This window comes from Mustela putorius, unplaced genomic scaffold (assembly GCF_011764305.1).
Source record: "Mustela putorius furo isolate JIRA1106 unplaced genomic scaffold, ASM1176430v1.1 tig00537335_pilon_pilon_pilon, whole genome shotgun sequence".
Taxonomy (NCBI): Eukaryota; Metazoa; Chordata; class Mammalia; order Carnivora; family Mustelidae; genus Mustela; species Mustela putorius.
The window spans coordinates 4,164,962-4,178,269 of record NW_025422457.1 but is presented as its reverse complement, the minus strand read 5'-3'; the positions used below and the strand labels follow the sequence as shown (position 1 = coordinate 4,178,269).

The 13,308-nt window shown below is 36.6% G+C and overlaps 1 protein-coding gene across 2 annotated transcripts in view; it reads right to left on the bottom strand.

Annotated features, from left to right (window-relative positions):
- Positions 1–1,476: 1,476 nt before the first annotated feature.
- Positions 1,477–13,308, bottom strand: part of TSEN15 (tRNA splicing endonuclease subunit 15) — a 35,415-nt gene continuing 23,583 nt past the window's right edge. For both annotated transcript variants that reach the window (XM_004767946.3, XM_004767947.3), the window contains 2 exons: positions 3,370–3,511; positions 1,477–2,871 (listed from right to left, as the gene is read on the bottom strand). In XM_004767946.3, coding sequence (XP_004768003.1) covers positions 2,851–2,871; positions 3,370–3,511 — 163 coding nt within the window. In that variant the 3' untranslated portion in view covers positions 1,477–2,850. The remainder of the gene's footprint in view (positions 2,872–3,369; positions 3,512–13,308) is intronic.

Here is a 13,308-nt window from a genome sequence, read left to right as displayed (position 1 = left end):
AGAGGGGGTTGCAAGCACATAAAACTCATTTATATTTTTATTTATGCCTATTTCCCACAGATTGAAGATAAACGTTGAAGTGCACCGCTTCTCAAGCTAACCCACTTCTAGAGTCTGAAAATTCGGTGCTTATTTAGCACTGCCCTCTGGTGTCCAAATGGATCACTTTAGATTGCCTTGAGTCTAAGAGTAAAAGCTACTGTTAATTAACGAGTCTTCAGTCTGCATTCATTCATTCACTAAACATTTACTGAGAGCCTAGTGTGTGTGGGTTTGTGGTATGTGGTGGGAGACAGAGATGTAAAAAAAAAAAAAAAAAAAGGACTTGGTTCCTTGCTGTGTTTCTAAGCAGCCCAGAGCCTAAGAAGAGACAAAATTAACTGCAATTACACAGTGACTTGATCACACAAGACAAATCACTTTACCTAGTGGAATGAGACAGTCAACAGCTGGGTTGTCTCCCTTTCCAAACTGTTCCAGACCGCAATATTAGGAGGTATCTGGCTGGTTTTGGGCAGAACAGCTATGGTGAGGTACGCAGGAAATATTCTGAAACAGAGAAGACTTCCCAGGACATACAATGAGACTGAGGCCTAATTTTAAGCATTTCTGTGGGAATCCTCTTTTCGAGTCAACTCCAGAAGATACTTCAGGTCTTGTAGTTGCCTAGGGACTCATTGGTTACCAGGCTGGATATACAAATCTAACATTCATTAAGCCTTACATTTCTTTCTGAGAATGCAGACAGACTGCAGAATGTTTTTCTCACACTGTGATGAAAAGCCTCAAAAGGAATCAAATGGCAAAGACCCCAAGAATTGATCATAAACCATTTTAAGATCCTTAGATTTGCAAAGTGCCAACCAGAGTCACAGAAACATACATCGTTCTGAATGGGTACATCTTCAGACCTTCTGGGAAAGCAGAGGGAATCTGAAAGAATTGCCAAGATACTCCATCAAGAATAAATGTGAAATTCAAATATCATCAAAGGAAAGCAGTCAGGAACTACTGCAGACCAAGAATGATACTTTACACCATTTTATAATGTTTCCACTTTTTGCCATTTTTCCATTCTTGTTCTTGTTGTCTTCTAGAGTAGGTAGCTGTGACTTGCTTCTAACCAAGAGAACAGGATGTAATTGACTACATAGTATGATTACGAGATCCATCTTGCTGAAACTGTCTCCCTTGCTGGCTTCGAAGAAGCAACCAGATGTGCTGGCAAGGCCCATATGGCAAAGAGTTGAGGGTGGCCTCTTGCCAATGGCCCCCCAAGAAATAGACCCTCAGTCCAAAGCCCATGGGGAACAGAAAGCTGCGAACCATGAGGGAGGAACCTGACTCTTGCCCAGACAAGCCTCAGAGGAGATTGGCTTGACTGCAGCCTTACAAAGGACCCAGCTTTGAGATATTAAATGGGTGTTGTAAGTTACTAACTTTGTGGTAATATTATGCAATGACAGATAGCTAATACAGATCTCAAGATTATTTTTTATTTTAAAACATTATTAAAAAGGTAATACAAATAAAGAAAAAATTATAATACTAAAGAAAGACGAAGTCACCCACCCTATTATAGGAACAGTCATTTACTCTGTCACCCTTTTACTATATGCTTGGTGTGTCGCTGACAGCCATGACCTTACCCATTCATAGCTTGCTTTTCTAATTAAATATTTTCTAATTTTTCATTTATTATTAATTTTTAATGAGTATATAATATACCATTCATTGGCTATCTATCTGTTTATTAACCATTTCCTTTACCAGGGGTTGGCACATTATGGCCACGTATTTGTAAATGAAGTTTTACTAGAACACAGCCATGCCTATTTATTTACATATTGTCTATGGTTGTTTTTGTACTATAAACGCACATTGGAGAAGTTTTAAGAGAGATTATATGGTTTGCGAAGACTAAAATCTTTCTTTTCTGCCCTTTGCAGAAAAAGTTTGCTGACCCCTTCCTAAAACTTTTAAGGGATCTATTATTTTGGCCATTATAATTAATGCCACTTAGAATGTCTCTGTGCATATAATTTTTATACTCTAGGCAACATAATTGGGAGTTATTGGGAGTAACTCCACAAAAGTGGAGTAACTGAGTCTATTTAATAAAGATGTCTTTAAGTCTGACACTGTCCCTTACTATCTTTCTTGTAATACTCTAACTCTGATATAATAAGGGTGGTGGTGATAAGAATGGAAAGCAAGGCCTAGTACTTCCTTTATTAGGTAGGAAGTAATTAATCAGTAGCACCTCTCTGGTCCCTATAAATCTAGCATGTATGTAACTTTATACTCTGGATAAGCATACCTTTCTTCTGATTTAAAGTCAACAGTAAATGCCACATAAAAACCAATGGAAAGAAAACTGTTACTTTCTAATGGGGATTTAAAAGCAGACTGAGCAAACTCTCCAGGTGTCCATGTGTCCAAGAAATGCCATCGCGGGCTACCTGAAGTGGCCAAAAGGCACTGAGAGGGTTGAATTAGAGAAAGGTGACAGTCTCAACAATGTGTTAGCAGAGACAGCAAGGAACAATGAGGCAGCTATGGGTGGGGGATGAGAGAAGAAACATGTGCTCCACCTCTCTGAACACATCCTAAGCACCAACTTGTATATAACTGTAATTAAACTGTGTCCAGGTAAAAAAGTTCTAGAGCAACTACCCTATACTTATGAACAAAAAAATTCTTCTATCTAGGAAAGTTTTATTCTTCAAAAAGAAAAAATCTATGGAATGGGACCAGCTAAGTCAACCCTAACTATCTCTGAGATAAAAGATGAACCAGGCTGATAGGTCTCAAATCCAATCCCACAGCGAGCATCAGGGAGTACAGGTGTCATCTTCTAAGGGAAATATTCTGCAACATAAAAAAAAAAAAAAAAAGATCAGGATGGACTTTTCCCCCAATATATAAGGTATTTTAAAAGCAAAATCAGAAAGATATTTAATGTAATTATACCAAATACACCAACAAAGTATATCAGGAAATCATACATAACACATTTATTTCGTTAAAAGGTTTCTGTCAAAATGTCAACCAATTTAACACTTTCTAAAGAAGTGTTCTTTTGGCTAAAGCTATTATAAGCCTTTACGTCCCACCTCAGTTAATTATCAAATAATATCATGACTTTATGAAGTACTCTGGGAGACTAAGGGTCTAATTATTTTTGTGGAAACTAGGAACATATTACTTTAAACAAAACAGCCAAATTTCTGAGGTGTGAAAATCAGATCATTATTTTTTCGAATTTTCATATTGCAAAGGAAGCTGAATGGCTTGATTCACACTTAAACTTATATCATTATTTTCCTCTTTTTTTTCACTGTTTACTGACAGTTGCTCAAAACTGACCTGAGGGTCTGGCAGCATAAATCCATCAGTAAGTTTATAGTAGACTATTGTGGAATCGGACTCCACTATGGCCAAAGTAAAAGACATTGGCAAATCTGGATCACCTTGCAATTTCCGAGATGCCTTCAAAATCTCCCTTATCCTGAAAAACAAACAAACAAACAAACAAACAAACACAGTATATTTAGGATTCATAGTCACTCAATCATTAATAAGATCAAATGCTGTAAAATCTTGGGGAAGAGGTAGACAATAACATTATATCCATAATACTAAGGAAATGTCTGAAGGCTCAAATATAAACCTCTAAAGTTGTCTCATGTAGAAAATCCTGCAAATAAGAGACATTTACTGACTTTCAGTCCTCTTTAGGATTTACTCCTCTCTCCTAAGCATCACACATGGAAGAAGCAGACTGTGTTCAGGAACCTACAGAATGGGGCACTAACAATATCCAGTGCACTTATGGCCCACGGATACTGGGCATTCATTTTCCAACTTGGTAGCATATCGTGGAACATGTTATTGGGGTTTGCTTTTAAAGAAAATAGATAATAAACATTTCTATGTTTCCATATGGTGTCCATCACTACCACCTTTAAATGGCTATACGTTATCTACTGACTCAAAATTTACCCAATTATTTCCCGATCCTTATAAAGTTCTTTCAGGGCTCTTGTGGGGAGAAGGTACTAATAAAGATGTGATGATGATCTTTCTGTAGGTAGTTGTTTCTGTTCAGTCTTTCTAAGGTCAGACTTATGAAAATAGACATTTTCATGGTTCTCAGTATGTATCTGATACTTAATAAAAGCTAAGAGAAAAATGGAGAGAGAAAACTTTTTCTTGTAAAGTTGTCTATTGAGCATCAATGTTATAAAGGCTTTCAGTTTGCTTGATATGGAAAATAATCTAGTATCTCCTATATACTTCCAAGTGCTATTAACTTTTGTTTACTATAAACTAAAAATCCTTATTACCTATTTTACAAAGCCTGTGTTCAATAATTCAGTAAAGTGTAACCTCCAGAGGAGCTTTCTTAAAAAGACAAATAAAAAATGATCAGTTGATTTTGTTGGTTTTTTTCCCATTAAACTAACCAATTCTCCAGAAATTGGAAAAAGATTTACTGGCACATTAACATGCTAAAACTGAATACGTAAATAACTCAATACTCTTCTTTTCTTTAGCAAATGTGTAATTTATCCCCTTAAGTTCTATTTCCCATCACTTAGTAAAATTTCTATGGTCACTCTTCACCCATCCTATTAGCTATTGAATTTATAAAGAATCTAAAAAAAAAAATCTCTGCTTTGAAGTATTCTTACTACAATAATTACAATGCTTTTTAAAAAAATCTGTAGCAGAGACCGGAGATTTCAGTGATTTAAAAGCAGCAAGAAACTTCTAGATAAGCTGAAATTAAATTTTTTTGCTAAATTCTCACTTAATCACTTATAATATGTCATACAGTGATAACTAGTTTGTTAAAACAGTTACAAAAGGCTGCTTACTTAAGTTTACACAGACATGTAATTATTTAAGGAGAGGCTGAATTTCTAAGTTTTTTCCCTGAGTCAAAGCATTTCTAAAATGACCTTGAGTGAGTCAAGTCAACAATATGGTAATACTTCAGTTAAGCATAAATGTCAGGCAACATTTACCGGATGTATAAAATCTCTCCACCTGGCAAAATCTTAATTCCCTTTCAAGAGTTAAAGAAACATCATCATCTCTCCTAATTCTTCCAGATCACCTTACCCCAAACTCTAGGCCAAGTTATGTATCTTACCCTACGGAGGAAGCTTGTGCGAACCTACATTATGTTATACACTACCTTGCATTCATACTTCTAAGTGTCTGTTTTCCACTGCATTATACCCATTTGAGTATCAAAGCTAAAAAAAAAAAATTGCCCAATATGCCCAATATTGTAGTAGAATACTTGGGCAGAGTGAATGAGTGAGGTTTTCTGAATGAAGATTTCGTATGGCTAAATATATTTCTGACAAATACTTTTCTAAAGTTTATTATGTAATTCTATTACACCAAATAAAAGCTCTATCTTGACAGATCAGGATTATCATTTTTAGTACTTACTACTGTAGATACCACAGTAGGTCGTATACCAAAGAACTCCATAGAATTCAATTTCTTAAAAGTACCTGAAATTTGCTTGCTTTTTGTTCATTAAAACATTTTATCACTTGTTTCTCCATAACAGAACTTGGTATACCATAGTCATCGGTTTTTTCATGGCCCTTGAGCTAAGAATGGTCTCTAGATCTGTAAATGGTACATTTGAAATGGCAGTATAAGTACCTACATAATAGCTTTGATTTTGCCATTTTGTTCACAAAGCCTAAATATTTCCTACTTGGCCCTTTCATAAAAGGTTTGCTGACCCCCATTTCATACTGTAAAAAAGGTTCAAAGTAAGAATTGTAAGAAATGCTTGTAAGGGCAGTGTACTTCTTTTTCCCCAATATTATCAGAGAAGGAGGTTCTACCTCTAATTAGAATGTAGAAGAAATTGGGGCGCCGGGGTGGCTCAGTGGGTTAAGCCTCTGCCTTCGGCTCAGGTCATGATCTCGGGGTCCTGGGATCGAGCCCAGCATCAGGCTCTCTGCTCAGCAGGGAGCCTGCTTCCCTCTCTCTCTCTCTGCCTGCCTCTCTGCCTACTTGTGATCTCTCTATCTGTCAAATAAATAAATAAAATTTTTTAAAAAAAAAGAACGTAGAAGAAATCAAAGACCACTATTCCTACCACAACAAAGAATTTAAAAACCCGATTTGCTTAAAAAATATGACATTTTTCTTTAAAGACATCAAAGAAATGTAAAAACAAAGAAGGGTAAAGGAAATAAATTCTAATAAGAAATGAGCCCTTTCCAGGTAAGTGGAGACCAAGAGATAAGCCACTTCTATCTCTACGGGCAAATGCTGTGTGCAGGCGCAGTAGCTAGAAGAATGAGCCAGTCATGGGCAAGCAACTTCACTGTGACAAAAGGAAACCATCAATACTGGGAACAGCTACGCATGAACTAGCATCGTGGACTGAAATCCAGAGTGACACCAGTCCCTCCAGTTCACCAATTCTCCCTTATGGGACTTAAACTGCATTTAAGTGACATGACAGCATGAGAAGCTGGGGAAGGAACTGGAAAATAGCAAGCCAGCTCTAATCACAAAGCCCTGATGAAGAGAGCGTTCTGATCCCATTCTGAAACCAGAAGAAAACTGGGATAACTAAAGTTGCAACTCAGCCATGACTCGTTTTGACTTCTGGTTAGATTGCCTAAATCAGGCCATGACCCTACTTGCCAGAGAGAGGAAGGATGAGTTCCATGGGAGCATGGACATCAACATCAGTCTTTTACTTACACACAGTATCTGGATACAGTGAACAAGTCTAAGCTATGTGAAGAAGCAAGAAAAGGTATCTAATAATCAAGAGCAAAAGTCAATATAAGAAGACCTTCAGAAAAACTAAAGTTGTTGAAAAACTGAGATGTTGGTTGGAATTAATAGCTAAAGATACTTAAAATAAGCATTATAAATGTTAGAATATCGAGGAAAATGAGTAACAAGATGAAAAATTTAAGTAGAAAAATGAAAATTCTAAAGAAAACTGACATTCTAAAATTAAAAAATATATATATCCTCAAAGTATTGACTAGGTTTAATGATACACTAGATACAGACCAAAGAAAGGACTTAGTAAGATTGAAAACTGGTCACAAGAAACTTAACTGAAATAAAAAGAGAAACAAGAATCTAAAAAAACACATCAGAGGCCTTTGTTACAATATCAGTTTAACATGTATAAGTGGAATTACAGAAGGAAAGGAAAGAAAATGGTGTAGGTCTTAATCCATTCAGGATGCTATAACAAAGTATCACACACTAGGTAGCTTATATATAACAGAAATTTATTTCTCACAATTCTGAAGGCTGGAAAGCCCAAGATCAAGGAACCCTGACCTTGTTCTTGTTCTGGTGGAGGTCCTCTTCCTGTTTCAAAGCCAGCACCTTCTCACTGTGTCCTTCCATGGTGAAAGGGGAAGGATCTTCATGGGTTCCTTTATAAGGCACTAATTCCCTTCATGAGGGCTCTACCCTCATGACTTGACCTCTCAAAGATCCCACCTCTTAATATCATCTTTGGTGGTTAGGATTTCAATGTATGAAATTTGGAGGACACATTCAGACTCTAGCAGTGTAGAAGAAATCGCTGAAACTTTTCCAAAATTGGTGTTTCTGAATGTAAAGTGACTCTTACAGAGAGCATATAGTTGGATCTTGTTTTTATATGTAATCTCACAACTTCTGCTCTTTGACTAAAGTACTTGATCATTCATATTTAAAATTAATATTGAGGGGCACCTGGGTGGCTCAGTGGGTTAAGCCTTTGCCTTCAGCTCAGGTCATGATCTCAGGGTCCTGGGATTGAGCCCACATAGGGCTCTCTGCTCAGTGGGGACCCTGCTTACCCCTCTATCTCTGCCTGCTGCTCTGCCTGCTTGTGATCTCTGTCAAACAAATAAATAAAATCTTAAAAATAAAAAAAATTAAATTAAATTAATATTGATATTGTTGATTTATATCTGCTGGTTTGCTATTTGTTCTCTCTATATAACATGTCTTTCTCGTTTCTTGGTTCATCCTTTACCACTTTCGTTTTTATTAAGTAGACATTTTCTAGCGCATTTTAATTTCCTTATCTTTTCTTTAACCATACTTTTTAAAGTTTCTAAGTAGTAGTTCCAGTAGTTCCAAATTTATCATAATTAATCTCAGATTAATACTTAATTCTAACAAACTATAGAAATGACTCCAACAGTTTCATTCCTTTCTCCCTCCTTCGTGCTCCTATTGTCATATATATCGTGCCTATATATTATATACTCAATGACACAGGGTTATAATTATTGCTTTATACAATCTTATATCTTTTTAAAAAGTTAAGAGGAAAAAGGGGACGCCTGGGTGGCTCAGTTGGTTGAGCAGCTGCCTTCGGCTCAGGTCATGATTCCAGGGTCCTGGGATCGAGTCCCACATCGGGCTCCTTGCTCCGCAGGGAGCCTGCTTCTCCCTCTGCCTCTGCTGCCACTCTGTCTGCCTGTGCACGCTCTCTCCAACCCCCCTCTGATAAATAAATAAAATCTTAAAAAAAAAAAAAAAGAGGAAAAGGATAAAAAACCATATTAACCTATATATTTAATATTTCTGGTACTCTTCATTTCTTCAAGTTACTCCCTAATATCATTTCTTTTTTTATTTAAAATTTTTTTTAAGTTAAATTACCCAACATATAGCACATCTTTAGTTTTTGTTGTTGTGTTCGATGATTCATTAGTTACGTATAACACCCAGTGCTCATGGGATCACGTGTCCTCCTTAATGCCCGTTACCCTGTTACCCCATCCCCCCACTGCCCTCCCTTCTGCAACCCTCAATTTGTTTCCTAGAGTCCAGAGTCTCCAATGGCTTGTCTCCCTCTCTGATTCCTTCCCATGCATGTTTCCTTCTCTTCCCCTATGGTTCTCTGGAATATTCCTTATATTCCACAAATGAGTGAAACCGTATCATAACATGCCCATGCATGTTTCCTTCTCTTCCCCTATGGTTCTCTGGAATATTCCTTATATTCCACAAATGAGTGAAACCGTATCATAATTTCATAATTGCCTTTGTTTCTATATAGCTCCATTTCCTCCCCCATCCTTTGTTAATATTATAATATATATATATATATATATATATATATATATATATATATATTACTTCTTAATATGCTATAAGCATGGTCAGGTGATTTTAAACAGAGGTACATGGGCAATTCAAAAGAGAAAGTCTTTTCAACACATGGTGCTATAATTACAAATAGGATTATTATACACATCAGTGGGGGGTGGCATACATGAAAAGTCTTCGAAAACTGTCAAGTAGTCACAGGATACAAATATTGTTATACAGTACTTACACCAGCTTTGCCACCTTGCAAATTGGGACATGTCTGTATCTACCGCCCTCCCCTTGAAAAATAACTTCCACATGTGTTGAATCACATGACAATTAGCTAGATTCCTGTTCATATGAGAGATTTACTTTAGAAAGAGATATTTAGATGGAGCAACCATAGATATTGATCAGAACCTCACTGCACAGCACTGATGGGAACTGATACTCTAAAGCCACCAACTTTAAAGCACTTTAAAGTACACCAACTTTAAAAAAGTTTCTTTAAAATAATCTGGAAAGACTACAAATACATGGAGGTCAAATAACATACTACTAAGCAATGAATGGTCAACCAGGAAATAAAGGAAGAAATAAGAAAGTACATGAGAACAAATGAAAATGAAAACACAACAGTACAAAACTTCTGGGATGCAGCAAAAGTTGTTCTAAGGAGTGAAGGTTATAGCAATACAGCCTACCTCAAGAAGCAAGAGAAATCTCAAACAACCTAACCTCGCACCTAAAGGAGCTAGAAAAAGAACAAAACAAAGCTAGCAGAGGGAAGGGAATAATAAAGATAGAGCAGAAATAAATGATAAAGAAACTGAAAAAAAAAAAAAAAGCAACAGAAGATCAATGAAAACAGAAGCTGGTTCTCTGAAATAAATCAGTAAATTTGATAAACCTCTAGCCAGGCTTGTTAATGAAAAAAGAGAAAGGATTCAAATAAAACCACAAATGAAAAAGAATAAATAATAACCAACACCACAGAAATACAAATAAGCAAAAGAGAATATTATGAAAAACTATAGGCCAACAAGTTGGAAACTTAGAAGAAATGGATAAACTCCTAGAAACATATGAACTACCAAACTGAAACAGGAAGAAATAGAAAACTTGAACAGATTGATAACCAGCAAAGAAATTGAGTCAATAATCAAAAAAAACTCCCAACAAACAAAAGTCCAGGACCAGAAGGCTTTACAGGTGAATTCCACCAAACATTTCAAGAAGAGTTAATACCTATTCTTCTCAAACTATTCCAAAAATCAGAAAAGGAAGGAAAATTTCCAAATTCATTCTGAGGTCAGCATTATCCTGACCCAAACTGGATAAAGACACCACTAAAAAAGAGAACTACATCTGTCCACACAATCACAACTCTGTCCTTTGTACCTCCCAGCTGATGACCTTCTGCCACCGTAGAGGGCAGACATATAATTCTACATCTTAGGCTGATTTCATGGGTGTTCAGAATGGCTTGGTGGATATCCAGCTAAATTCAGGGGCCTGGTTGAAATGGAGTCCCCCACTGCTCTTGCCCCTCCCCCTGGAAGGAAGTCCATGGGGGAAGGGAAGAAAATCCAAAGTGGGAGAAATCAGAGAGGGAGATGAACCATGAGAGACTATGGACCTCGAGAAACAATCTGAAGGTTTCAGAGGGGAGGAAGGTGGGGGGTGGGAGTAACAGGGTGATGAGTATTAAGGAGGGCATATGTTGTGATGAGCTCTGGGTGTTATATGCAACTAATGAATCACTGAACACTACACCAAAAACTAATTATGTACTATACAGTGGCTAACTGAACATAATAAAAAGAAATTTAAAAAAAGAGAGGACTATGGGCTAATATCCCTGATGAATATAGATACAAAAATTCTCGATAAAACATTAGCAAACTGAATTCAACAATACATTAGACAAATCATTCACTACAATCAAGTGGGATTCATTCCTGGGTTGCAAGGTTGGTTCAATATTCGCAAATCAATCAGTGTGATACATGACATCAATAAGAGAAAGGGTAAGAACCATATGGTTATTTCAACAGACACAGAAAAAGCAACTGACAAAGTTCAACATCAATTCATGACAAAAACTTGCAACAAAGTAGGTTTAGAGGGAACATACCTCAACATTAAATAAAGACCATGTATGAAATACCCACAGCTAACATCACCCTTAATGAGGAAAAACTGAGACCTTTTCCCCTAATCTCAGGAAGAAAACAAGGATGTCCACTCTCACCACTTTTAGTCAACATAGTACTGGAAGTCCTAGCCACAGCAATCAGATAAGAAAAAGAAATAAAAGGCATCCAAATGAGTAAAAAAGTAATAAAACATTCACTACTTACAGATGATATGATACTATACATAGAAAACCCAAAAGACCAAAAAGCTGCTAGAACTGGTAAATTCAGTAAAGTCACAGGATACAAAATCAATGTACAGAAATCTGTTACATTTATACACACCAATAACAAAGCAGCAGAAAGAGAAATTAAGAAAACAATCCCATTTATAATTATACCAAAAATAAGATACCTAGGAATAAACCTAACCAAAGAGATGAAATACCTGTACTCTGAAAACTATAAAACACTGATGAAAGAATTTGAAGGTGACACAAAGAAATGGAAAGATAATCCATGCTTATGGAGTGGGAGAACAAATATTGTTAAAATGTCTCTAATACCCAAAACAATATTCACATTTAAAGCAATCCCTATCAAAATAGCAACAGCATTTTTTCACAGAACTAGAACAAATAATCCTAAAACTTGTATGGCAGCACAAAAGATCCCAAGCAGCCCAAGCAATCTTGAGAAAGAAAAGCAAAGCTGGAGGCATCATCATTCCTGACTTCAAGTTATATTACAAAGCAGTATGGTACTGGAAAAAATATAGACACAGAGTTCAACAGAAGAGCACAGAAAGAGCACAGAAATAAACCCGCAATTGTATGGTCAATTGATCTTCAACAAAGCAGGAAGGAATATCCAATGGAAAATAGATGGTCTCTTCCACAAATGATGTTGGGAAAACTGCATAGCAACATTCTTCTGAATGAAACTGGACCACTTTCATACACCACACAAAAAAATAAATTAGAAATGGATTAAAGACCTAAATGTGAGACCTACAACCATAAAAATCCTGGAAGAGAACAGGTAGCAACTTCTTTCTAGACATGTCTCCTGAGGCAAGGGAAACAAAAGCAAAAATAAAATATCGGGACTACATCAAAATAAAAAGCGTCTGCCCAGTGAAGAAAACCACCAACAAAACTAAAAGGCAATCTAAAGAATGGGAGAAGACACTCACAATGACATATCTGATAGAGGGTTAGTATCCAAAATATATAAAGAACTCATAGAACTCAACAGCCGAGAAACAAATAATCCAATTTAAAAATGAGCAGAAAATATGACCAGACATTTCTTCAAAGATGACATACAGATGGCCAGCAGACACATGAAAAGATGGTCATTATCACTTACCATCAAGGAAATATAAATCAAAATTATAATGAGATATCACATCACACCCGTCAGAATGGTTAACAACACAAGAAACAACAGGTGTTGGCAAGGATGTGGAAAAAAAGGAACATTCATGCAGTGTTGTTAGGAATGCAAACTGGTCCAGCCACTGTGGAAAACCATGTGGAGGTTCCTCAAAAAGTTAAAAATAGAACGACCTTATGATCCAGCACGATCATTTACTCAAAGAATACAAGGACACTAACTCAAAAGGATACGTGCACCCCTACATTTATCACATTATTACAACAGCCAAGATATGGAAGCAGCAGACGCATCCACTGCTGATGAATAGATAAAAGATGCGTGTGTGCAGGCAGCAACCTCTTCGACCTCAGCCGCAGCAACATCTTCCTAGGAACATCGCCAAAGGCAAGGGAAGCAAGGGCAAAAATGAACTATTGGGATTTCATCAAGATCAAAAGCTTTTGCACAGCAAAGGAAACAGTTAACAAAATCAAAAGACAACTGACAGAATGGGAGAAGATATTTGCAAACGACATATCAGATAAAGGACTAGTGTCCAAAATCTATAAAGAACTTAGCAAACTCAACACCCAAAGAACAAATAATCCAATCAAGAAATGGGCAGAGGACATGAACAGACATTTCTGCAAAGAAGACATCCAGATGGCCAACAGACACATGA